This window comes from Lissotriton vulgaris, chromosome 4_1 (genome assembly GCF_964263255.1).
Source record: "Lissotriton vulgaris chromosome 4_1, aLisVul1.2, whole genome shotgun sequence".
Classification (NCBI taxonomy): Eukaryota; Metazoa; Chordata; class Amphibia; order Caudata; family Salamandridae; genus Lissotriton; species Lissotriton vulgaris.
Genome location: NC_141691.1, coordinates 1,818,787,196 through 1,818,814,799, shown reverse-complemented (window position 1 = coordinate 1,818,814,799; position 27,604 = coordinate 1,818,787,196). Strand labels below are relative to the sequence as shown.

At 44.1% G+C, this 27,604-nt stretch overlaps 1 protein-coding gene across 1 annotated transcript in view; it reads left to right on the top strand.

Moving 5' to 3' along the window:
* Positions 1 to 27,604, top strand: part of CSMD3 (CUB and Sushi multiple domains 3) — a 2,596,150-nt gene that overhangs the window by 1,817,887 nt on the left and 750,659 nt on the right. Inside the window, exons 30-31 of the mRNA XM_086918068.1 lie at positions 20,365 to 20,552; positions 21,504 to 21,698. Coding sequence (XP_086774194.1) covers positions 20,365 to 20,552; positions 21,504 to 21,698 — 383 coding nt within the window. The remainder of the gene's footprint in view (positions 1 to 20,364; positions 20,553 to 21,503; positions 21,699 to 27,604) is intronic.

The window sequence follows — 27,604 nt, the reverse complement described above, 5'->3', positions numbered from 1 at the left end:
AGAAGTCTTAGCCATAAGACCACATCTCCTCACCAAGCAACTCTAAATGTCCAAGTTGCATAAAATAACATCCCAGGCTCAAGGGTGCGTATTTCTTTTACCTAGGAAGGATGGAAGGTCAAGTGGGTTCAGTTGGATGAGCTGCAGAGTGCATATTGAACTTAACAATTTTTTCTTTTTTTACAGAGTTTTATATAGCGAACTTGACTCAAGGGTACCGAGTATCAGAGTGCTTTACACGAGCACCAGTGGCATTGTCACATTCATTTTTATAAGGCAGATTAAGTGATTTGACCAGAATCCCAGGATGTTGCGGGTCCTTGCAGAGACTTGAACCCGGTTCCCCAGATTTAAGGTCGACCGCCCTAGTTGTTAGACCAACTCCTCTCCTCATTGCTAATTAATGTGAGTTCTCTTGGTCATTCTTTGTACTCATTCTTAGGGAGCTTTCCTTTCAAATATAGTTAACTAACTAAGGCTGTGGTAGGCATCCCTCAATTGAATGGCAAGAGCAGGATTTGGTCATAATATTAAACGAGTATGCAAGAGTCAGGGAATATGGTTCAAAAGCCTCTTAGTGGCTGAGTCCTCTCATAAATTCCGATATAACCGACAAACATTAGGGATCTCTGTTTAGGACATTTGTGAGAGATGATATCCGTTCAGTGCCTGAAGCAAACACCACATTATTGATTGTCACTTATTATGAACCTTCATTGGCTGTCCTAGTAGTGAGGCATTGGACTGGAAGTGATACAAATCATTACTGATATTTCAATCTATGATGATGGGATGAGCATTGTGCCTCAGTCTGTCATTGGTTTCTTATGGCTGTTTATCTAGTGCAGAACTCAAATGAACGTCAGCCTATTGTGCCTGAATCTGCATTGTTGCTGCTCACACTGGTGTGCGAATGAAACTTGTACTGCTGTTGCCTTCCCTGTCCCTGATTAGTGTTTATGGAAAGTTTGCAATTGATGGCCATATTATATCTGTTACTGTGTGTAGGAGATGTAAAGTTAGAGAGGGAAATAGTATGCATTGAGAGAAAACTGCAGAAAAATAAACAGAAAACTACACGTGATCATCATGTTGTGTCCTATGAATAACCTAGAAGTTAATTGCTGTAATTTTTGTGAATTAGTCTAGTGTTTGTTGGGCTTAGTTTTTTCTGTAGGTCCTCCTCAAATTTTTTGCCTTCAATGCGCCTTCTCTACCACTGGAACAAACTCCCCCTTTATATTAGAGCATGCACCAGGTTTTAAAAACATCTTAAAACCTCGTTGTTCTAATAGCTGCTTCCTTTTTTAAAAAAATTTGTGATTTTTTTTAACCTTTTTTCAATTTTTCTCCTTTTTTTCTTTTCCTTTGTCCTTTCTTTTTCCCTTTTTCCCCTTCCCTTTTTTTTTGTCCTCATGTCAGCATGGCATCTTACAATTCAAGGACCATTATCTGGCGCCCTTATATCGTATGGACTATTGCCTTTTCTCAGCCAAACCCTTAAGAAGGTTCTTTCATCCCAAAGGATAGACGCCTCTCCCATGTTCTGGTATAATCATAGGACTGGGGAAAAAAATGGAAGGAGACAGGTATCTCAGCATTCCTAGCTTGACCAGTCTGCAAACGCCTGCCACAAATCCCTATACGCATTCGAATTTTATTAAATTGGAATACCATACAATATAAGTTAGGATCTGGCAGGGCTAGGCCAGCCACATGGAGCCATCTCCTTAGCTTTTTCCCTGAAAGACGTATGCCGCGAGAGGCCCAGATAAAACTATTTATTTTATGTTGTATTTTATTTATCATTTCTTTAGGGAATTTTAACGGGATGCAGTTGAATATGAATGTTAATTTAGGGAGGATAGACATTTTTATCAAGTTCACCCTCCCATCTAGTCAGGACCCTGTCTATCTCTTTTGCCACTCTAACTAGATTCTGGATTGGGATATCACTAATCTGTTTAACTATATTGATCCCTAGATATTTATCTCCTCACACCCTCTACCTTCCAAACCATCTAAATTCCAAACCATATCCTCAGTTTTAGTAGGGGCTACTAAATATCCAGAGATTTCCCCAAATTCTTTAGTTAACTGTTCCATCCTTAGTATCGTTCTAGCTGGGTCAGAGGATTAAATTGTAAGATCATCCGCAAATAGGGAGATTTTGCTACTAGAGCAGAGTGAGTGAATAGGGATTATCTGGTCATCTTTCCGTAGGAGATGGGCTAGGGGTTCGATGTAAATATCGAAGAGGAGGTGGGATAATGGACAGGCCTGCCTCGTTCCTCTGGTGAGCTTAAAATTCTTTGTCAAAGCTCTGTTTTCTAAAATCCTAGCTGTAGGACCTTGATACAGTTTTTTATAGCCTTAATATAACCCACATCAAGCCTATTGATTCCAAGACCGCCCATAGAAACGCCCAACAAATGCAGTTGAATGCCTTGGCTGCATCTATAGTGATTACCGCCAAGGGAAATGATCGCGTGGTTGCTAGATCAATAATTTAGATCAAGGACAGAGTCAATTCCTGAATCTGTTGCTTTGGGATAAAACCCTTCTGATTTACGTGAATTAGTTGGGGGCTACCTTGGCCAATCTCCCTGCCAAAATGCTAGTGTAGATTTTATAGTCGGCATTTAGCAGGGAGATGGGCTGATACTAATCCGCACTCTTCGGATCCTTTGCAGGCTTAAGGATCAGAGTAATTATAGCTTCCATCCATGAAGCTGGAATTTGTTCCTCCCACTTATAGATCGAATTAAACAGTAATCCCATTTCTGGGACAATTTCATCTCCATTTATCTTATATAGCTTGGTTTGAGATATGGCCTTGTAAAATATTTATCTCTTTTAATTTACCTGCCAACCGTCAGTCTACTAATAGATAATCTAGTCTGGAGAAATAGCAATATTTTTTGCTGTGAAAGGTATGCGGTTGTTTTTGCCCTTTTAACTGTCTCCACGTACCCACCAAGCCCATTTCGTAGATCATATGCTTCAGGGCCTGCCTTGCCCTGGGTGCCTGAGCCTGTTCCCTAATCTTGCCGGTAGATCTATCTAGTAATTGATCTAATAGGGTGTTAAAGTCCCCTCTGATAACAATGGGGGTGGACACTTCAGCCAACGACAGATGTAAATCAATTATGTACTGGGGGCCATCTACATTAGGGGCTTAATAGGCCACACATGTAAATTCTGTGCCAGCGCATCTAAGAGTCGCTATAACCCACCCCCCAGAACTGTTGGTTTTGGAGGTAGTTAAATCAATTACGGAGCCCCTTCTAGTTGATATCGCCACCCCTTTACAATATTCTACTTTATCTGAAACAGCATAACCCTCTATCCACTTTTCCCTTGCATACAGTTCACTGCTTTCACTTATGGGTAGATGTGTTTCCTGTAGCATAATGACTTGTGCTTTAGATTCTTCCAAATATTTCAATATTAGCCTCTGCCTAGCTTTGGATCTGAGACCCTTTACATTCCAGGTTAACACCTGGAGTGTATTCTCACGCTCTTTCATACCTGCATGGCTTTTCGAACATGGCCCTGTCTAAAGTTAATAGTGCTGTCATGAAGACTTATTTTTTTTCCCACTGCTCCCCACCCTGTGCCCCACCCTCTACCTCCACCTCCCCTCCTCTACCCTGGGGAACCCTACCTTGCTCTTCAGGCAAACAAATGCCTATTTGAACCAACGGAGTGAGGAAATCCTTTCCAAATCAAAATAAGAGAACAAAAAGATGAAGAAAAAGAGGGAAAAAAAAGAATGTATTCCCACCCCACCCCACTTCCGACCCTACTCTGTCCTTTCCCTTTACCCCCGAGCATATTTAAGTGATCCTACAATTGTTTAGTTCATGTGGTTATACAAGATCATTTAATTTGTAAGGAATATCCTTCCTTACTTCCTATATGAATTTCAAGAGGTAATCCGCTTCTTTATAGTGGCTATTAAATCATCCGCCTTTTCCACTGACCTAAAATTTCGCATTTGGTTTTCCCACATAACACAGAGCATTGCCGGGAATTTCAATTGAGCATTGTATTCCATTTACACAGGGGCTGTAAATTAAAGGGTACTATAGGGCCTGCAGCACTAATTGTGCCACCCACCTAAGTAGCCTTGAAAACATGCATGAGGCCTGCCATTGCAGCCTGTGTGTAATTTTACCTGGCAAGATAAATACTTTTAACACAAGAAGGGAGTTAAGAGGTAATGCTCAAAAGAGCCGAAGAGGTGGATATGTCCTCCTCAATTTATATTGTCAAAAAATAAAGGAATCCACCCTTATGGGATAGTATAGAAGTTTTCCTCCAGACTACGTATCTCTCCTACAATGGTGGAAAGCACACAGATTTGTTTAACTACCACTCACCCACCAAAAGGACCCTTGGTGGCATGCTTCATCATCGGGTTCTTCCCGCTGAGGGACGGGCATGCTGCGACCTAAGACTATGTGGGAGCACTGGTATTTAAACAAAGCTGTGTGCTTTCGACCATTGTAGGAGAGAAACGTAGTCTGGAGGAACACTTCTATACTTTCCCATTTGGGCGGATCCCTTTTTTTTTGTCAAGATAAATCTTTTGACAGGGCCCAAAACTCCCTTTTTAATACATATACGTCACGCTAGGGTAGCCCCTAGGCACTTTTAAGTTTTACATGTCCCGTTAGTGAACAACCCCTACATTTGTTTTTCATCACTGTGAGGACTACCTTTCCCATAGGATAAAATTGGGTTAACTTATTACATTATTATGTGTCAACTTTCAATTGGTAGCAGATAGGGATATCATGTTTGGTGTCTGATAAATTGTAATTCAAAATCATATTTAATGGTAAAGTTAGATTTTAAGTTACAATTTTGAAAATGGCCCTTTAAGAAAGTTGGAATTTCAATCTCTTAACTACTTGGTGCCCTGCAGCCTGGTTCTGGTCACGCAACTCGGTGTAGTTGGTCTTTGTGTATTGCTCCCAGACAGTGAGACAAAGGGGTGATAGGTTTTGGCAATATGAGCTATCTCTGACTTGATGAGGGGGACGAGCTGTCACCTACCACACTTGTACACCGGAAAGGTTCTGCCTGAGCATACTCACAAAGGGTTTTTGCACTTCTATATTGTGACCCAAGACAATCTGAGGACAGGCAGGAAATCAGGAAATTCCAAGCAGCTATGGGGGTGGAAACCTCAAGAACCTTCTTCTACTTCAAACTGGGCGGCAGATATAAGTATTGGAAACTCACAACCAACACTTCAGTAAACCTCATTAGACAATCAAGCAGGATTTTTAGAGCGCTGTAATCACCCCTGAGGTATACTGGTGCTGGGTCCAGACTGCTCTGGAGCTTCAGTCGAAGAGCCAGGTCTTGAGTCTCCTTCTGAATTCTTGGGGGGATAGGTCCTCAGGGGGATGGGAAGGCTGTTTCAGGATTTTGCGGCAAGCTTGGTGAATGAACAACCTCCACTGTTGCTGCAGCGGACACAGGGGTGTAAGCGAGGGAGAGAGAGTCAGAGCGCAGGAGTTTGGAGGGTCTGTGTAAGCCCAGGAAGTGGTTGGCATATGCTGGTCCTTGGTTGTGAAGGGCTTTGTAGGCATGAATCAGGATCTTGAAATGGCATTTCTTGGTCCAGTGAAGTTTGTTCAGGTGGGGGTGATGTGGGTACATCTCGGGAGGACAAGGATGAGGCTGACCACTGAGTTCTAGATTGTCTAAAGTCTCTTCAGGAGGTATGAATTTAATCCGGCTTAAAAAGGGTTGCCATATTCCTGGTGGCTGGTGACAAGGGCTTGATTGATAGAATATCTTGTGGATAATGGGAGCCATTTGATCTTACAAAGCATGTGGAGGGTGAGGATCTGTGTAATGGAGACTGCGTTCATCTGCCTCTTCATGGTGCGTTTGCTGTCCAGGATGATGCTAAGGTTCCGGGCCTTGTCCTTGAGGGAGGATTCCAGGGGGAGGGCCACCAGGAGTCGTCCTACAGCAAAGTGGTGCCCCTGAAGATCAGAACTTCCATCTTGACTGTGTTGAGCCTATAGCAGTTGTCTTGCAGCTAGGTGGCAACGCTGGGTATGCAGAGGTGGAAGCTGGCCTTGGTGGTGGGGGGTCCTTAGAAAAAGAGAGGATGAGCTGGGTGTCGTTGTGTAGGAGATGATGTTCAGCCCATGGTTTCCTATGTGGCTTGACCTATCGAAGACTCTGAAGGAATGCTGTGCTGCTTTGCCAGGAAGACTGCTACTCTAATGCCCTAAGCCTGTGGTACTGCTGTCTGGGTGAAGGACTGCACCTGGATCATGAACCCAGGAACACAAGATGACTCCAAAGGCCAGCTGGCTGACCTCCTCATAAGAAGCTTCAGGAACAGAACAGGCTCCAACCACCTTGAAGTGGTGCCACCCCAGTCTAGGACCCTTGGAAGTGGACCTGAAGGTGCTATGCCAGTCCTGCTGTGATTCTGTGGGCAGAACTGATGCATCTCCTCAAAGCTCAGCTTCAGAACCATCACTATACAATGCATCCCTGATGGAGGACTAAGCATCACAGCCCCAAAGACTTATTGGAACCACCACTGCACCACACATCCTCAAATCAGGCCTTCACATTACGAGCTCGCAACTTCTTTGGAACCAGTAGTGCCTGACGCATCTTCTGCACAGGACTATGCATTGCAAGCCTCTCATATACGGCATCCTCGACAATGACGCAAGACTCTGCATCGCTAGCCCCACCGCTGTTTCTGAACCATTTGTGCATGACACAACTCTAACACAGGACTTCCCATTGCAAACACCTAGATGGCAATGAAAGACCTCACATCAAAACCAAGCAATCCTAGAAACAGCCAATGCGAGATGCATCCTCGTCGAGGAATCTTGCAACGCTCTGCAACCAGGATTTAAGGTACTCTTGTTCAGTGGGTCTAACTTCGTTCCTGTCTACAGACTGCGCTCAATCAAGGTCAGCATGAACTTGTGAGTTTAACCCCATCTGGTGCAACCAGTTAACCACAGTTGGCACTTTGTAATTCTAGGCACCATTCTTACCTTAATCTTTAAAATGACATGTCACTGGTTCTATTGATTTGATTTTTGTAGATTTAGTGTCGAATAATGTATTATATTTTACTCTGTTTTTCTGAATTGTAGTGGGACATTTCTTATGCTGTGTTTCACTTTATTACAGTTTACCTTGCTGAACAAATACTTTACACATTACCTCTAAGTTAAGCCTGACTGTTCTGTGTCAAGCTACTAGAGCACATCTTAATTTGGGGTTTGATTTTGACTTTACCGTGACATGGATTGAGGTTGCTGCTTAATTAGGCTTTTGCCCCCCCTCCCTTTAACCAGTAACCCAATGTCTTACAGTGGTTTAATAGATTAACTGCACATACATGTAGAGTGGTGCTCACAGATTGTAAGCTCAGTCAAAAAACACATTGAGTAAACTCTCCTGGTGCCAAGATCTTGGTTCCAATGAGAAAACCTAGGATATAAATTAACCCTGGGCGAAGAACTACGCTCCGTTCGCGGAGTTTGCGGAGTTTCGGCAACTCCGCGCTCCGCGGAGAACGCGAAGTTGTCGAATACTCCGCAAACTGCTGCGTAGCGTAGTTCTCGCGCGCTCAATAGCATTTTCGCGAGCGCGAGCATGCTTGTCGGTAAGATCGAGTTGCCGAACACGCAGAAACTGCAATCTGGCACAGAATAACTCGCGAACACGTTAGTAGTGACCGGAAATAAGGGGACGCGAGCGGGCGGGACAAACCTCATGGGTAACTTCGCGCGCTACACATCCCGAGCATGCAGGCAATCAATCAATCAATCAATCAGGATATTTGTATAGCGCGCTACTCACCTAGAGGGTCTCAAGGCGCTTGGGGGAGGGGGGTCCGCTACTGCTCGAACAGCCATGTCTTGAGTTGCTTCCTGAAGTAGAGGTGGTCTTGGGTCAGGCGGAGGTGGATGGGGAGGGAGTTCCAAGTCTTGGCTGCCAGGTAGGAGAAGGATCTTCCTCCCATGGTGGATCTTGGGATGCGTGGCACGGCGGCGAGGGCGTGGCTGGTCGATCGTAGCTGGCGGGTGGGAGTGTAGAAGGTCAGGCAGTTGTTGAGGTACCTGGGGCCCAGGTTGTGGAGGGCCTTGTGTGCGTGGGTGAGGAGTTGGAACGTGATTCTCTTGCTGACGGGGAGCCAGTGAAGGTCTCTCAGGTGTCCGGAGATGTGGCTGTGTCGGGGGATGTCCAAGATGAGTCGTGCGGAGGCGTTCTGGATGTGTTAGAGTCTTTTCTGGAGTTTGGCCGTGGTTCCGGTATAGAGGGTGTTTCCGTAGTCCAGTCGGCTGGTGACGAGTGCCTGTGTGACCGTCTTCCTGGTTTCGGTGGCGAGCCATCGGAAGATCTTTCGGAGCATGCGTAGGATGTTGAAGCATGATGATGAGACGGCGTTGACTTGTCTGGTCATCGAGAGGGAGGAGTCCAGGATGAAGCCCAGGTTGCGTGCGTGGTCCGTTGGTTTGGGTGCGCTGCCCAGGGCAGGGGGCCACCAGGAGTCGTCCCAGGCGGAGGGTGATGATCCAAGGATGAGGACTTCCGTCTTGTCTGAGTTCAGTTTCAGGCGGCTGTTCCTCATCCACTCGACTACGTCTTTCATCCCTTCGTGTAGGTTGGTTCTGGCGGTTCCTGGGTCGTTGGTGAGGGAGAGGATCAGCTGGGTGTCGTCGGCGTAGGAGATGATGTTGAGGTTGTGTTGGCGTACGATGGCTGCGAGGGGGCTCATGTAGAAGTTGAAGAGGGTGGGGCTGAGTGATGATCCTTGAGGTACGCCGCATATGACTTCGGTGGCCTTGGATCTGTACGGGGGAGGCGGACTCTCTGAGTTCTTCCGGTGAGGAACGAGATGATCCACTCCAGTGCCTTCTCTTGGATTTCGATGTTCCTGAGGCACTGCACTAGGGTGCGGTGGCAGACCGTATCGAATGCTGCGGAGTGGTCCAGGAGGATGAGGGCCGCTGTTTCCCAGTTGTCGAGCAGGGCTCGGATGTCGTCAGTGGCTGCGATGAGGGCGGTCTCGGTGCTGTGGTTGGCGCGGAAGCCGGACTGCGAGTGGTCGAGGCTGGTTGGGCGAGCACAATTGGTGATCCACTGTGTGAGGTTGTTGGCTGCTTGGTTGGGGTCCGTTGAGCTGGCGGGAGGGTTCCGGCTCAGTGAAGTGGTGAGCTGGTCGGTGGTGATCTTGTTCCAGTTCCTGCGGGGAACCTGTTGCGGGTGGTGGTGAGTCGTGGTCTTTCTGAAGCTGAAGTGGACGCAGCTGTGGTCTGTCCAGTGGAGTCCGGTGGAGTGGCTGAAGGAGATGTACTTGCTGGAGGAGAAGACTGGGTCAAGCGTGTGTCCGGCGTAGTGGGTGGGGGTGTTCACCAGTTGCATGAGTCCGAGGTTGGCGAGGTTGTCCAGCAGGGTGGTGGTGGTGTTGTCGTTGTTGTTCTCCAGGTGGAAGTTGAGGTCCCCTAGGAGGATGTAGTCAGCGGAGGCGAGGGCGTGCAGGCTGATGAAGTCTGCGATGTCTTCACTGAATTGTGTGCGAGGTCCTGGGGGTCTGTAGATGAGGGTGCCTCTGAGTGTGGTCTTGGGGTCGGTGTGTATCTGGAAGTGAAGATGTTAAGCAGCTGTGAGGGTGTCGTCTGAGTTGGTCGTGATGCGGATGGTGTTCTTGTGGACGATGGCAATGCCTCCTCCTGTCTCGTTGACGCGGTCTCTCCGGGTGATCTTGTATCCGTCCGGGATGGCGACGGCGATGTCGGGCGCTGAGTTGGCGTTCATCCATGTTTCCGTGAGGAAGGCGACGTCTGGAGATGTGGTGTCGAGCAGGTTCCAGAGTTCCACAGCGCTCCCGAAGACGAAAAATGGCTCGCGAACCGGTCAAGCAAGCTACTACGCATGCTCGCGGAGCTATGCGTAGTTCGGGGAGTGCAAGTGCATCTTCGCGTAGCTCGCGGAGTGCGGCTACGCGAACTACGCCCAGGCTTAATATAAATGCACCTTTTACAGAAATGTGGGTGTAAGGAGATCTGGCCCTTTTTACAGGTTTATCCCCAAACTTGTAGCTTCCTTCCTCCTATTTTTTATGACCTGATTTTGTTGGCTTTAGGACTCTGGGCACTTTACTACTGCTGATCAGTGCTAAAGTGCATATGTTGTCTGACACATTGTGACTTTGTTTGGTTATCCATAATTGGCAAATTTGATTTACTGGTCAGCCCCTAGTAAAGTGCACTGTGTGTGCCCAGGGCCTGTAATTCAAATGCTACTAGTGGGCCTGCGGCACTGATTGTGCCACCCTCACAAATAACCTTTACAAGGTGTCTCAGACCTGCCACTACAGTGTCTGCACAAACAGTTTTAAACTGCCATGTTGACTTGGCAAGTGCGCCCACTTGCCTGGCCCTAACCTTCCCTTTTCTTACATGTAAGTCACCCCTAAGGAAGGCCAAAGGTAATCTCACTGGCAGGGTGAAGTGTATATGAAAGGTAGGAAATGTACTGGTGTATTTTACATGTCCTGATAGTAAAATACTTCCAGTTTCGTTTTTCACTATTGCAAAGACTAGATATCCCATAGGTTATAATTGGAGCTATCTTTTAACATCTTACAAGGGAACAGCTAGATTTGGAGTTTTTGTTCCCTGAACTCAGAATTAAAAAAGAAGTGAACATGGTTTTTAAATTGTGTTAAAAAATGGCACTTTTAGAATCTGGGCATTTTCTTGCTTTACCATTCTGTGTGTCTCTGCCTGCTTCTGGAATTGATGTCTGGTTTTAGACTGACAGGGGCTGTTTGTGCATTCACTCCTCAAACACACACAAAGGGACCTTAGGTATGCCCTGCACAAGCTGATGAGTCATCCTGGGTGGGATAGAGTGATGGGAAGAATTGTTGCACCACCTGAATAGGCTGTGGCTGCCTTGGACAATGCTGTCTTCACCCCATGTAGTGTGGCTGGACCAGGCAGGACAGAACTGGTTTTACCGAGCAAGAAAAACCTTCTGAGACAGACTTCAAAGGGAAAAAGAGGTATACATATTAGATCTAAGACCCCACAACTGTAGAACACTTCTGGACAAGGAGGGACCTCTGCCAAGGAGAAGAGCAGTGAGGAGGAGTACCCCCCTCTTTGCTGAGTGTTGCTTTGCTGGGTTTTCAGTGCTGCCTTTGCTTTGGAGATGACATAGGAGTGGACCTTGCTGTGCATCCTGCTAGTGAAGTTTCTCCATGGGCTTGCCTGCTGTTAAGAAGTCTCATGGACACAAAAATCACCTGCAGCTCTTGCCTGAGGTGCATCCCTCCAGTCAGAGGGCATCAGCAGTGGGTTGTGCAGCTGATCACTGTAAGAAACAGCGCAAAAAGAATTACAAAGCCTCTTGGAACCGACACTGGCGGACACGAAGCCTCGCTGAGTCCCACGCACAGCCCAGAGCACCTCTGAACTGACTCCAGACAATGCAAAGCCCTACAAAATCTTGCCTTTAGCTCCCAGCACTGACACCGAACAACACAAAACCTTGCAAAGCCACGCATTACCTCCAGTGCAAATGCATCACACCTGTGCGCCAAATCTACAATGACGTTGGGCTTTTCAGTAAGAAACCATTGCTTCACCTCCTCTTTGATAAGCAACCGATGCATCACCTTCCCTGTGTGGCAGTAAGGAACCAACACATCACCTCCCTTGAAGCAAGGAACCGACCCATCACCTTCCCATGAGTAAAGAACCAATGCATCATCTTCCCTGCTCCTGTTTTCATTCTATAGTTTTGATACACCTAAGGTGCTTTGCTCAAAAAAGCGAGGCATCCATTGTTTCCTATAGACAGAACAGTTTTACCTTTTAAAAGTCATATTTTAAAATCTGTATGTTGGATTTTTATAGTTTTGGTCTTGTTTGGTTTAGATAACATCCTTTCTTTTTCTAAACTGGTGAGGTGTCTATCGGTGTTGTTTTCGCTGTGTTACTGTGTGTTATATGCAATGGCTTCACAAATTGCCTTTGTGGTTTAGCCTGACTGCTCTGTGCCAAGCTACCAGAGGGTGCGCACAGGCAAACTAAGGTGTGTACTTTACTCATCCTGACTAGAAGGAAGGGTCCCTACTCGGACAGGGTGTATATACCACTGCAAACTAGAGACCCCCATTTCTAACAGTAACATAATGATCACAGGTTTCAATCATTGGGAGGTGGATCAGCGGATTAATATGCATTTTTCTCAGGATCCTTGTGTATCCTGTATATCATAGGTTCCATCCTATTAACAATCTCCTTTCCACAAATGAACATACTGCGAAACATACTGCAGCCAGTTATAATGAATTGCAAACTTTTCACATTTTTCAGACATGCATGTCAGTAATCTATATTATGGAAGCAGGGGTGTAGCTTAGTCAGAGAGATTCTGGGGGGGATTGAAAGGTGAAGCTCAAATTATCTAACTATAAAAGCAGTGTGATTCAGGGTGAAGGGGTGGGATGGCTAAAGTTCAGGAAGGACTCTTAGTAAAGCTCTTAGTGAAATGAGAATGACGAGAAAATCAACACATACATAGCAGATCTGATCAGGGCCCAAAGAACCAACTATCAGGCTGAGAATACTTTTGGAAGCATGTTGCACCGCAAACACCCACCTGAAGCTGCACTCCTTCCCATCCCACCTAGGGCTGATAGTTCTCCCTGGGAATTATGAAAACAGTCATGTGCTACACAACAGCCTGGATTCCCTGCACTGGGATCAGTTATTTTACATGTATTTTCAAAGCATGGGTTTTTCTTGGGCTCTGCTATTAGAAGCCTAGATGGTGTGGTTGTCAAATTGGATCATGTAATAAGTGCAATAGTTTACATCCTCACATTTTGCAAATCATTTCAGCAAGTGACTCATATGCCCAGGTACTAAGCCTCCGTTGAAAATAGAGGTTGGCACACCAGCAAATGAATATAGCAATCTGAGCCAGGGCCTGATATGACTTTGAGTTCATGCACAAACCAAGCCATTAAAAGCTTTGGTACACTTCCAATAAGCATAGTGTAAAAATATGATAGTCTCTACAAAACTCAAAAAAGTGTATTCCTTTAAGTTGATGAGGTGTTTCACCTCAGCACATCAGATTATATCACTGCACAGATGGACATTTTACTAAAAGTGATATGTTTTCAAATATGAACTCAGAAAGAATGTTGGCTTGCCGCCTGGTAAGAAAAAGCTATTAGCAAAATAAGAGACAAGTCAGTAGACATGTAAACTCTAAACCCGGGCTAGGTTCTTATAAATCATCCATCATCACTAAACATTTAATTAAAAATAAGAGGTTCTTGTACAGCGAACACCCTGAACTAAAGTATTTAAAAGTGCTATGAAAATGTGATAATGAAGAAAAGGAGGCTCTGTGAAATAAAATGTTTGCCTAGGATCATATTTTGAACATTCCTGGAAGCCGATATCGATCCCAGATTATATGTTTTCACATTTTGAAATTCAGTCACCAGATGTGCATTACTGTCAGATCAATGGTCACTCTTTTGTCTTTCGTTCATGGCAGAAAAAAAGACATAGACATAGCAGACCTGATTCAGCCTTTCCCCCTAGATGCAACTACCAAGCCAAGAATGGATTTATTTGGAAATGTTACACCCCAAACACCAACCTGTCACTGCACACCTGTATAGAAGTCAAATAAAAATGTGTTTAAATACAAGGAAAATGTGTAGATGGACCCACATTTTTATATGCAGTTACCTGTAGAGGAGAGGCCAACAAAAGAATTACAAGAGTTTTAGCCATGCCTCTCTATCATGTCCCAAGTTCCCCTAGGCTCCACACCACACATCATTGCATTTAAGATCACATTTTTTATTCCTTTTTTATGCCCCCCAATCTTTGCTTTCATGTAGAGAAAAAGCTAACAAGGATTAAGAAAAGTCCATGTGTCAGCACAGGTTGCCTCCCTTACAACAATAGGTTTTGTTGTGATAGCGAGGGGACTCTGGCGTTTTGGTCGCGGCTATTTAAGGAAACTTACCAGACCCAAAAATTTCTGAAAACTAGACACCCAGAAGAGTCCAGGGATCTGTGGCTTGCATGGATCTCCCAATGTTTTCTTACCCACAAACTTAAAATGTAGCTAAATGTAACATTTTCCTAATATTTGCGTGTGGGAAGATTGAGAGATCACTACATTGACACAAATTTCCCATCACCCAGTGTTCCCGTCAGTCTCCCAATGAAAATGACATCTCCCTTGTGTGAGTGCATAAAGCAGAGTCAGCCTAAAAACGTATGGAAAAAAACATGCTCTTTTTTTACCAACTTTGGTTCCCTCTCAGTTTTTTATTTTATATTTTTTTAGGTTCTTTGCTTTGTACACCCACACAAGTGAGATATGCTTTTTTATCAGGAGACTGAGGGGAACGCTGGATGATGGGAAATTTGGGCCAGCACGGTGATCCCACAATTTTTCCTCAAGCGATGTAAGGAAAGTGTGATTTTTTTCTAGACATTTGAGGTGTGCAGGGGATCTGGGTAAGAAAATGCTAGAGGATCTGCACAAGCCGTACCACCACCCAAGCACCATCCATGCTAACCAACAGCAAAGCACCATCCATGCACACCGCCAGTCAAGTGCCATCCAAGCACATTGCCAGCGAAGAAACAGTCCACGCACACCACCAGACAATTGACAGTCCACACACACTGACAGCCAAGCGCCAGTCCACACACACTGCCAGCTAAGCACAATCCTTCACACGCACCACCAGCAAAATGCAGGTTCACATAAAAACCGGCCAAACGTCAGTATACACAGACCATCGGCCGAACTCCAGTTCACACACTCAGAAACCTTTGCTAGTGTCTAGTGGTTTTCTGCCCCCCCACCACACCCCCGTTTGGAGTAGATGAGCCAAAAAATATCGCTGTTCCACCTCCAAAGGGAGAAGAAATTGCCACAATGTGTGCACAAAAAAAAGGGAGCGATCCTTGCCTAGGAGGCCGCTCCCTGACATGCTGATAAACATATCTCTGGTGCCCAGTGGGATTTCTAGCCCCTCCGGGGAAAGAAACTGTGGCATTTTGTAAGGGGGTGGGGACATTGGGGTCCTAATTCCGGGCAGCCCCATGAACTACTTAAACAAAATAGTCCCTGACTTCCTAGTGGGCTTTCTGCCTTTGGGGGATCAGGGGCTAATGCCCCCATATGCCCCAACGGGGACCAGAAATGCTGTCCATTTGTTTTTGATTAAGTTGCAGGCATTGGCATGCCGATTCTGGGCAGCCCCCAACCCCATTCTGGCTAAAGAAAATTCTCCCTGAATCTTAGTGGGCTTTCTGCTTCCCTTAGGGGCCAGTAAAAATATGGCTATTTTTTTGGGAGGGTGGGACCATTGGAATGCCCATGCAGTGCAGCCTCCACCCCTACATTTTCATTAAAAAGTAATTTCCGGGGCCTAGTGAGCTTTTGCCCCCCCCCCAAGCAGATTTGGGGCTATTGCCCCCAACTGCCCCCTAGTGGGGGCAGAAAGACTGTGGCCATTCTTGGGTGGGGTGGGGGCATTACAATATCCATTCAGGGCAGCCCTAACCCCAAACTTGTCATTTAAAAACAATCCCCGGTTCCTAGTAGGTTTCAGCCCCCCAAGGGGGGCAGAAAGACTGTGGCTAATTCTTGAGGGGTGGGGGCATTGGCATGGTATTTCTGGGCTTCTCCTAATCAAAATGTACATAAAAGTGGAACCCCTGGTTTCTATTGTGCTTTCTGCCCCCCTGAGGTGACAGATGAGGGGCAATTGCCCCATCTTCCCACATGGAGGCAGAAATACTGTGCCAATTTGTAGTTGGGGTAGGAGCAATACAATGTCTATTCAGGGCAGTTCCCACCCATACATTTATATTTTAAAAAATCCCTGGATCGTACTGAGCTTTCTGGCCCGGGGGAGATGGACAGATTGGGGGCTATATACCCCATCTGCCTCCCAGAGCAGGTGCAGAAAACTGTGGCTATTATTTTAGCCCCCCACCCTAAATCTACATAAATATGTAATCCATGGTTCCTTGTGGGTTTTCTGCACCCTGCAGTTCAGGGGCTATTGCCCATATCTGCCCCCAGGGAATAGAACAACTTCCCACTTTGTTTTTGGGAGGTTGGGGGCATTGGAATGCCCTTTTTAGGCACACCCTATCCCTATGTATACAAATAAAAAGAATCCCTGGTGCCTAGTGTGCTTTCTGTTGGGGGAGCAGATCAGGGTATTGCCCCATCTGCATCCCAGTGGCAATCCCCAAGCAGGAACCCACTAGAGAAGAGTACCATTGGAAAGGGGTAATTTTCCCCTTTCCAATGATACCGCTCCAGTGTGATAGCCCCATGAGCACAAAGCAGTGAAACTGAAACGAGCTAATCAGCTCAATTAAGTTTCACTTTCAATGTAATGATGACAGCGCTCCATTCGCACGATCGGCATTACATTGAAAAGAAATAAAATGCCTCAGGAGGTTTGGGAAGCTCTTCCCCACATCCTGATGCTAAAAAAAGTAAAGGAATTCCCTCTGCTGTTTACAGCAGAGAGATTTCTGGGCGGTGTGATCAGAACAACACGTTTCCGTCCTTGGCACACTAGCACCACATCTGAGGATGTAACTGTTAAGTCCTTGGCATGGAACCAGATAGGCTAAATACGCAGTGTGAAGACCTTTTAATCCATTGATCTGTGGCATTTTGTTCAATAATACTTTGCTTAAAGTTTAGATATGCTTTCAACACTGGGGAAGAAGTTATTACATAAGTTTCATTAAAGTTGAGACTTAGAATATTTAATATCCCTGGAAGACTATAGCAAGATATCAAGCTTACCAAAAAAGGAGGCAACCTTTGAAGTCTATATTATTTTGGCTTGTTCTGCTTAGAAGGGTTGACCATGCAGGGCTTCCACAGGACAGCACACCACGGTTATCCAATAGATTATAGATCTTCCCAAAGTTTCAACCACACCTTCCAAAGAATTCTAATCTCTAGAAACGTTTTAAGCACAGACATTAAAACTTTTGACCAGGAGCTGTAAATAATACTCAGACCTTCAACAAAGCCCTTATCATTTTTAAAGCATGACCGTGATGAACCAACAAATCTGCATCTGGTCTAACTCCATTTCCAAATGACTTGAGCATATGCCTGGATCCGAGTCATTTGCACCCTATTCACTTTTGCTGGATTTGGAATTCCTGTTCCTTTTTGTGAATCTGTTCTGTGTTGTTAATAGATCTCCATGCCTAAATTAGATTTCCCATATTTCAGTGTTATTTTGATCATTTAATTGTTTTCATTTTATATATAAAAAATGATTTATTCAAATATAAATGAAGCTTTTCGCTATAAATTTTCCAGTAAAGGACATCTGCACCAGTGTTGCAGGCTGTGCCTCTATCCATCTGTGCAACAGATAACTGGCATTATTAGTGTTACAGCAGGCAGCTGGTGAAACAACCAATACATCTCACTTCTTCATCCAAATGAAAACAGAGATCATCATGAATCAAGACACTGTGTTAATGTCATGTACTGCATTCTGCATAAAATTCTTAAGACAACATAGAAGATCCTTTTTCTTCCCCCTGGTTTCAAGAAGCACATTCTGTTGCTGGCAAATACTCTAGAACATCACAAAGACATTTCCAGAAGTACAAAGTTAATGTTCGTTAGACCAAACAACAATTCTGTGAGATGGGGAAACATTGTACAAATCTATGAGACAAAATGCTTTTTTTCAGTGGAATATTTGAAGAAAGGCTCTGCGGATTCTCATAACCACTGTGAAAATATGGTCAAGACTGCAATATTTGCTTTGAAATTACTGGACTTTCAATACCTATCTGAGACAATCAATCTATGTGCTTCGTCTCAAAACAGCTATTGGAGTAGACCACAATCAAATTATATAGTTAACCAGGTATGATTATTGCTGGACTTGATCCTCTCTGCATGGTCACTCCCAAACCTTTTGTCTTCAACCCTCCTGTTTTCTGAACTCACTTTCATTGGCTTTAGGACTCGATGCACCTTACCACTGCTAACCTGTTCTCTACTTTAAACGTGGTGGAGTTATCTTAAACCCAAATAGACAATTAATTTACTTATAAGTCCCCAGTAAAATGGTATACCATATACTCAAGGCTGGTATATTAAATGCTTCATGTGGGCCTGTGGCACTTATTGTGCCACCCACCTATTTAGTGTAAACATGTTTCAGGCCTGCCATTGCAGCCTGCATGCAGTTTTAAACTGATAATTTGGCTTGCCAATATAACCCCTTTGCCAAACCTAAAACTCTGTTTTTTATACATACATGTCCCCCTAAGGTAGGCCATAGGGCAGGATGCCTTGTAATTAAAAAGTTTGATGTTGTAAGTTTTTCGTGTACTGATACTGAAAAACTCCAAAATCAGTTGTTCACTATTGCAGTATCTACCTTTCTCTTAGGATAACATTGGGTTCCCTACTACCTTTAATAAGTGATCATTTTTGTTGGGGAGCAGGGGGGGGGGAATGCCATGCCTGGTGTCTTAAGAATTATAATTAAAACCCTATTTAATGATACAGTTAGATTATAGGTCACATGCTGAAAATGCAGTTTTTATAAAGTTGACATTTTCATGTCCTAACCATTAAGAGCCTGCAGCCTGTTCCTGGATTATGTGACCTGGCAGTTGACCTTTGTGCGTACCTCCTAGACAGCATCAAAATAGAGGACCTGGGGGTTGGCAGGATGGGCCATCTCTGCCCCTTTAGGGGGTAGAGATTTCCCATACCACACTTTCACTTGAAAGGCAATGTCTCAGCTCACACACATAAAAATTCACACTAGCCTATTATCCCCCCAGACAGACTGGGACCAAGGTATGGAGGCAGGTAATCCCAGAAACCTCCTTGGGGGGAAACTCAAGAAGCTTCTCCCACTAAAAAGTGGGTACAAGGTATACATACTGGACCCTAATATCCATTCTTCAGATCACTTCTGGACCTTTGGAAGACTCAGGAGAAAAACAGCTCTGCTGTCCTGCTGCTGTGCTGCCCTGCTGCCTGATTTAAAAGAACTGGGCCTGTACCTTGAACCCAGGACCACTAGAGTGACTGCAAAGGCTAGTTGGCTGGCCTCCTGATCAGTGCCTTAAGGACACAAAAGTCTCTAACTATCTTCAAACCAGTACCTGTACTCTGCCTGCTGGGAGTATAACCCCCCCCCCCCCCCACAGACTTATTGCCTCTCCAGTCCTGGACCCTTGGCTGTAAGTATAAAGGTACCCAACTAGCCCAGCTGTGGTCCCCATCAGAATTAACACAACCCAACACCTGATACAGTCTTCACAGTTCCCCATTGGACCTGCTGTTCAACAGAACTCACATCAAACCCCTTGGAACTCCTCGTCAGAACTGATGCAGTGGAATGTAACTCGATGAAGATCTCCCATCTCAGTCTTTGCAGCTCCTCATCGGAACAGAGAAAACTTGATGCTGGACCCTGCATTGCTCTGTGGAACCTCCACTGTGCGACACAGTAACTTGCATCAAGGAAATGAAGTACAATTCTCAGTGGGCATAACCTGGTCCCAGTATCCGGCCCAAGCTCAATTGAAGTCCGCCTGAACTTGTGACTTTGTCCTGGTCCGGCGCAAGCAGATAACCACAGTTGGCACTTTGCGCTTTAAAGAATTACTCTTACCTAAATCTTCAAAACTGCATATATCCGGTTCTACTGCTTAGATGTTTGTCATTTTGGTATCAAATAATTTATTAGAATTGTCTCTATTTCCCAAGATTGGTGTTGGATTTGATTTTTCCGGTGTTGAATATCACTTTAAGACAGTTTGAATGCTGCATAAAGACTTGACACATTGCCTCTAAATTCAGCCTGACTGCTTTTGTTCCAAGCTACCAACGTGTTAAGCACAGGTTGATTCAGTGAACTTTGTTGTTCACCCTACCAGGGACTGTGGCTTTTGTTTGAGAAGGGCTTGCACCCTCCTCAACCAACAACCCAGTGTCTCACAATTATTGATTCTGGCTTCAGTCAAGCTGTGCTTAGCTGACTTTCAAGATGATATTAAACACTAACAGTATTACTATGTTTGACTTTGACATTCTGCCCAAAGCCCTGTAGAGAGAAATAATATATAACTAGATATCTGCACACTCCAATATTTTCTTCCTCTTTAATATGGAATCAAATGTGTATAGGTCTGGGTATGTGCACTTGTGTGTATGTTTTGAACCACAATGTAGTTATTGCTAATGCAATGCTTTCTCATTGTTTCTTTACAGCTTTAGTATTGAACCAAACTATGACTTTCTCTACATCTATGATGGTTCAGACAGTAACAGTGTCCTGATTGGAAGTTTTCAAGATAGCAAATTACCAGAGAGGATAGAAAGCAGCTCTAATTCAATGCACCTTGCTTTTCGAAGTGATGGATCTGTGAGCTTCATTGGTTTTCACCTGGAATATAAAGGTAAATTCATAAATATATTTAATGGCAGATCCTCTCATCCTCCCCTAATGTAATAGTTTATTATTCTAATTTAGGCATACAACTGTTGAATGCCCCTGCTTTTCAGTTTCATTTACATCTATGCATTGATTTTAACCCTTTCGCTGCTGATGACGAGCTCAGCTCGTCATCACCCACGGGTGTCGTGTGCTGATGACGAGCTGAGCTCGTCATGAATATATGGCATCAGTCATTTTCCAGCACAGGGCAAAAATCCCCGCAGCAGCCATGTGGTTAAATAGGTGTGGCGTTTTACGTTCTACATGCACAATTAGCTATGAAATTCCCTTAAATGGATATCAAATCCCACAATTTACAGTAGTCTTCACAATAAAAATATTAGAAATAAACCACATAGATTTTGTTGTCATATGCCATCCTTTTTGAACCTCACAGACTCATTAAAGGTTGATCTTCTCAAACATTGCGTGATACCATCAAAGTTTGTGTGACCTGTGCTGCCCTTGAAACAAAATCCAACGTGAGGTGCAGTCAATCTTCAATCACTATCCAAAGCATTCTAGTAAACACCCCCTTTCATAGAACAGGGATACAATCTTTATATCCACCGTTGTTGAATTGATGTGAAATGCAGAATCACAATGTTTTTTTAACCAACATTTAAGCCCCCTTAACATTACTTAGCTATTGGTTGAATCAGTCTGAGAAGAGATGCTTGCAACTGAATCCATAAATCCTGGCATCTCCAGTCTACATTTCCTTGAAAGGGCTTCATAAGGAGGGCTTCCCACTAAAGGCTTGGAAGCTTGATTTTGTTTATTTCAACATACATAAGCTGAAAATGTGTGCCCTAAAAGCTTTTCAGTTTAATCATAATTGATGTGTATCATCTGAAATGCAAAGTGATGAGATTAATGCCTACGTATTAATCATAAATTAATGTTTTTTTAGCCAAACTTCGCGAATCCTGCTTTGATCCGGGTAATATAATGAACGGGACCAGACTTGGTATGGATTACAAATTGGGATCAACAGTCACCTATTACTGCGATGCTGGCTATGTACTGCAGGGCTATTCTACACTCACGTGCATTATGGGAGATGACGGAAGACCTGGCTGGAACAGAGCCCTACCCAGCTGTCATGGTAAGTGTTTGCATAAAGAGAAAAAATAGTGCAACACTATAACTGTGCAACAACACCATACTATATTGTATTAAATCTATGATACTGATGATTGTCCCGAAGGAAATTTTTAAGTATGGGCAATTTACAATACTATTTTACAGAACTTTTATTGTAGTGGATTACAAACCTATAATTAATGATTCAAATTGTGAAAACCGAATACTGGTTAACAAATGCAAACACAGGCTATGTATTTCCCTTGCTTTTGGTAGGGTGCTTACTTATAATATCAAGTTGGAATGGGCAAAAGACATGATCGTATTTTTCTGAGAATTTTGTTGGAAAATAACATAATTATTTGTGGCATTCATCAGCTGTTGGCAATCCATCTTTTTGTATGGACTCCCTTCATACTTCTTCTGTATAGCTTGGACCTGGACTCCTGGGCAAATGGGGGCCGCTAAACAGCTCCTAACTGTGTGTGTCCTTTCCTAAGTGGAAAACCACTTTTACTATTAAATTGACATATTTAACCTGTTGGTAAGTCAGTTGTAACATGCATTCATTTTGCTAGCTAGGAAAAGCTCAAATCCTAAATGTAGAAATTCAAAGGAAGCTAACTCTGCTTATAAACTGTAACACTAACATGGAATCAGCCATGTAGCAACATAGGCCAGACATGTTTGCCACATGTAAATTTAGGGCTGCTTTTGCTAATTGAATGTCAGATTTTATTTTCTGGCATGTCAGCAGTAAAAGTGTATAAATAACATTTGCACAGCTGCTAAATTTTACATTGCTGGGAGTTAAAAGGTTCTTATATGTGCACCTAAAAGAGATAACATAGACCCAGAAGACGTCTCCTGTGATATTTTTGGTCTAAAGGTAATTATTGCTAAATTCTGTTTAGAAATGGCTAGTCCTCCGTCATGATGTAGAGGAAATAGAACAAAATAAACCACTGCTTTGGTTTTTATTGCTAAATTGATAAAACGGCATATGCGTTTTTCATATTCCTAACCAGTCTAAATGGCTTAGTTCCTGCTCTCTAGTTAAGCTTCCGCAGGATGAAATGTAGTTGCTGCTTTTCACACCTTGTTTCCTCCCTGGAGAGGCGATTAACTAACCCATTCTAAAACATTCTCGGAACAAATGCTTTCCAATCACTGAAGATCCCTCCCAGATTAAACCTGTTTTTAATAGGTTCTGTGGCACTTCAGAGTGAGGGCCATCGCAGAGTAAAAGTGTTTCAGACCACCGAGTGTACATGCAGGTGTGACTAGATATGTTGGAATATTTCTTTGATTCTATGGCAGCCAGAAAAAATGGTTTTGGGCAGAGTTGAAGGAGCAAGAAGGATAAATTCAGACAAGACTCAGGGGTCTATTAGGATGGCGGTCGGCAAACCTCCCCCAATGCCATGGTAGCGGGAAAAGACCGCCAGCAAGGATGGCAGCATAACCGCCGGTCCAATCAGGAATGCTCCGCTGTCGAAGTCCGACCGCGGCGGTCAGATTCTGGCGATTAACCTTGCGGCGTTCGCTGCTGTCAGCAGCACTGCCGTGATGTTAAAAGGAGCATGTCCTGCATCTCCCTGCACTGCGTGACTGGCACTGCACAGTGCCTGTCACCTGATACAGGGACATGCCTCCAGTGCACTCACACCCCCCAACTCATTGAGGGCCTGCAATGGGCCCCCGAAGACATTCTCTGCATGCCTTTCCATGGCGGTTCCACCACAGCGGAAAGGCTGGCTACCGCCAGCATCAAAATTGTGCCGGCGGTGCTTGGCCCTGATCAGCCACAATTGTAGCGGTCCAGCTCCACCCGCCAGGCAAGTGGGCGGACTTCAACCGGCTGAAAAGTGGCAGGCGGAAAATCACACTGCCGCGGTCACGACCGCAAAGCTAATCGGACCAACGTTTTTCCGGGTTTCGATTGTGGGCAGATGGTTTAGGTGATTACTATTATAGAGATCAGATTTAAGGGGCAGACATTCTGCCAGGGTGCAGTAAAAATTTGTGGGAATTAAATGTAGCCTAATAAGTATTTATTTATTTAAACCTACGATTAATTCACTGGTTAAAATCTGCTTTCTAAAGGGACAGAGATATATAAGAGAATAGAGAAACGAGATGACTTGCTGTTTCCCATCTGCTTAGTAAAGAATTATAGAGCTGCGTCTCCAGGTTATGATAACTTCTTGCTGCCTTAAAAAGACAAAGGACCTGATACAGAATAGGGGAGTCTTCCAGCTGTGGACATTTTCATTTATGACTGGGAGAATGTGAAAAATCTAAGAGACAGACACTGCAATGTTTACCAGAAAGGAAACTAGTAGACTAGTGCAAATGAACATTTAGATGTGAACCGTATAGGATGTGGTGAGGAGTCTTTATCCTTTTTGAACTGAGATGAAGGTATGTAAGAAATGCTGACTGGAGGTTTGGGTAGGTCAGTAGCACCTGGAAAGAAGTTGTTATAGAATATTTCTAGTATTTGGGACATTTTCACCTCTGGAGGGTGGAGTGAAGGTGCAAAGCATTTTCAGCAGAGATGGGACCATAGTTGCTATATCTCACTGGATTGCACTGCTCTGAGTATTTTGCTCTGATATTTTTGCCTCCAGCTGCCCATGGTACTCACAAATCCCTGCCTCACAAAAACATTCATACTCGCACCACTGACAGATGTCCATCACCAGAGAAATGCAAAATTCAAAAGAGAAAATACTTGTTTAGGAATGTGTACCAAAGTGAATGAAAAAGAGATGCAACCTAGATGGACACATTGTCATTGTTTGTTCAGAGAGATACTGTAGGAAAATCATTTTTTTTGCTCTGATCACCACCATTTATTGACTGATACTGATGGTTACTGACTCTGAAAATGTCATGATCTCTGTAAACCAGGCCCAGGGCCATAGCTCTGTCCTTAAAAGGTGTACGGTAATTGGTGTAAGCATAATTGGCCAAGACTACCTACTTGTAAGTACCTAGTACATGGTAAGGCATGTAGGTTTATATACTCCAGTGCACTGCTGTGGTGTCTGGTGTCATTTTAAATCCAGGCCTGCCGTGCAGGCTGGTTTTAAATTAAAACTGTGTCCAAATTCGACTTTGGAATTAAAAGAACTTCCAAAGTCCAAAACCTCTTTGTAATTACATATACATCACCCCTAAGATCTGCCTTAGGTGCCCCAAGGTTAGGGTGCCTTTTTATATAAAAAAGGGACATTATAAAATATGTTTTATATGACCTGTAGAGGGAAAAACAGGCAAAGTCATTTTTCCCCATTGTAGTGCTGCAGGCTTCATAGGTTAACATGGGACAGCTTTATTAGTCTTTAGTAAAGTCTATCTTTTGATTGGAAGTAGCTAGCAGCATATTTTCAAAGTATCAAAATAATAATTACAATAAATCCAACAACTTGCCAATGTGGGATGGATTATAACTATTGCAGGAACGTTGTTTTAGAACATACTATCCTGAAGTTACTTAAACCAGCCTGTTTCAGCGTCTTCTGATTGGCCAGTCTCTGACAACCTGAGCCAAGCTGCTCCTGGAGTAGGTAGTAAGAAGCCTGGGGCAGAAACAATACCGCCATTTGGTAGTAGGAAATGTGCTACCTGGAGAAGCCAGAGACAGGAAGGGAGCTGGGGAGATAAACTGAACTTCAAAGGTAGAAGATAAGATGTCATAAGGTCCAGGCTACCACCCACTTCTTTGATCCCCAGATGAATGGGAGCCTCTCAATTAGATTAGGAAAATATGCCACACTTTTCAGGAAGTTGTCATGGCAGATTGTGACACCTTGAACTCCATTTCAGAATAAATATAGGAGACCTGCATTAGCGTCTCAAATCCCTGCCTGACAAATCTGGAGAAGAAGGACTGCTCTCCTGGACAGCTGGACGGCACCACAGAGGACTGCACTCGAAATGACTGCACCTGCTGCACTCTAAAGGGGCCATACAAGAGGGACTGTGCCTGTCTTATATGGTATGGATTGGAGTCACTGAGCAGCATTAGGTAGAACAATGCTGGAAGAAGCCACCTGCAACATCCATTGAAAGGACAACTCCAGCTTCACCTGGATTTTCCTGGACTGACCAGGTTCATTTGGGAGTTTGATTCCCAGGAGGCAAACCAGAGCTTCTGAACCATTGCTGGTGCTGTTGGACCCTTTCCTACATCAAGGAACCTTCAGAGAAGAACTTCTGAAGGGTTGGGAACTTTTTGCTACATTTTGTAGAAAAACTCCTGAAGAAGACCAGCATCGATTAAAAGAATCAATCTGATAATGTCGCACTGGGCCTGTTTGCATGAGTGTTTGAATTGTCAACGCTCCGTCCATCTCCACCTTTGGTTTTTCTTTGTTCGCCCTAAGTTGGCAGGGTATGCTCAGACGTGAGTCCCTTGCTCACTTTGCCACTGGAGTCAAGCAAGCCCGGCTGAAGACGGCTGTAATGCCAGAAACCGGTCCCAGGATGCTTGTTTCCGGTCCAGGGAAGACATGGCTTGGCAGTTCGGGCTGGACTGCTCCTGTGAGGCACAGGGTCAGACTGATTTGCATATGGCCATGTCTTAACCGGGTTGGCTGAGTAAGCTAAAGAATGGTGATGGATTAAACCCAGATCAGTTGACTGGGGGTGAGTGTTTGATTGACTCAAACGCTCCGTCCATCATTCCCTTTTGTATCGCTACATTCTCATGGGTGCCAGGAAATAGGCACTATGCTTAGTTGCACATATCTTAGAAAATTATCATCTAGGGATATCAGATTCAGAAAGACAATATACCATAAGGAAACCATGTCCCATTGCAGATCACTAGAATCTGCACATGTCTCTACCACAAATGACCACATCTTGATATTGTCAAGCGCAGACATGTTAAGAGGCGATCATGTTTTCACTACTCTCAAGAAGATGTGAAGATGTGCAGTGCTAAAGGGGCCAACAGATGTAATACTGCTATTAATTTACGGTTAACAGTAGGGACTAGGGATGATGTCACGCTTTAGAGTAAACAGGGACAAATGATATATAGGTGACCCGTGTGAGCCTACATCTATTGTGTGTTAGTCATCATTCCACGGTGCAAACTGTACTGCTCCTAGAAATGAGCTTTTTACTCGCTCACCCTCACCTTTCCAATATGGATTCACTGTGTCCCAGCAGAGACAACAACCCTCAGCGCTAGGATACTCTCACGGGTGAAAGTGCGCTTTATAAATACACATAACAAATAATTTAGATCCCTTTTCCAGAGTAGGCTAAATATATGATCTGATATGACATGACATCCAGGTTTTTATTACATGCAGGGTTGCCACAAAAAAGAATACAGAAGTAAAAATGTTCTATGCTGAAACCGATGTGACCTAACAAGAGTTGGTTCTTATTATGAGTTTTTTCAAGCTCAGCATTCAACAGCAGCTAAAACATCCTTGTGGAAACTAGTCAGAAAATGAGGAATAACCCCATAAGTGCAGCAGCATATATTTCTCTGTTATTCTCCATGTTTTAGGATTAGCTCTTAGGGGCCCGGTAACTGGACATTCTGGAAGAACCAGTGCTCCTGTTAATGACAATATTGGAGCGAAATTAGCACACTGAAGCTCCTAATCCATCTGTAATGAAGTCTATTGCAATCCAGTACATTGCTGAGGACAGAAACCCCATGCTTGAAAGCCTCATCGTATAAAACATCTCACATAGTCATTTGTTAATATCAGATGGAACAGAGGTCGGGCTGGATATTCATCAGAGACTTGGGCTTCTACATTTATTCTAATGGCTTCGAATCTAGTTACATGTGTTTTAATGGAGGCTTTTGTGGGGAAAAAACGTTACAACAGCAGAGTGATTTTATTAAAATGTAAAGTCAGCTTGTATCAGCATTACGCATTGGCTTCTGAT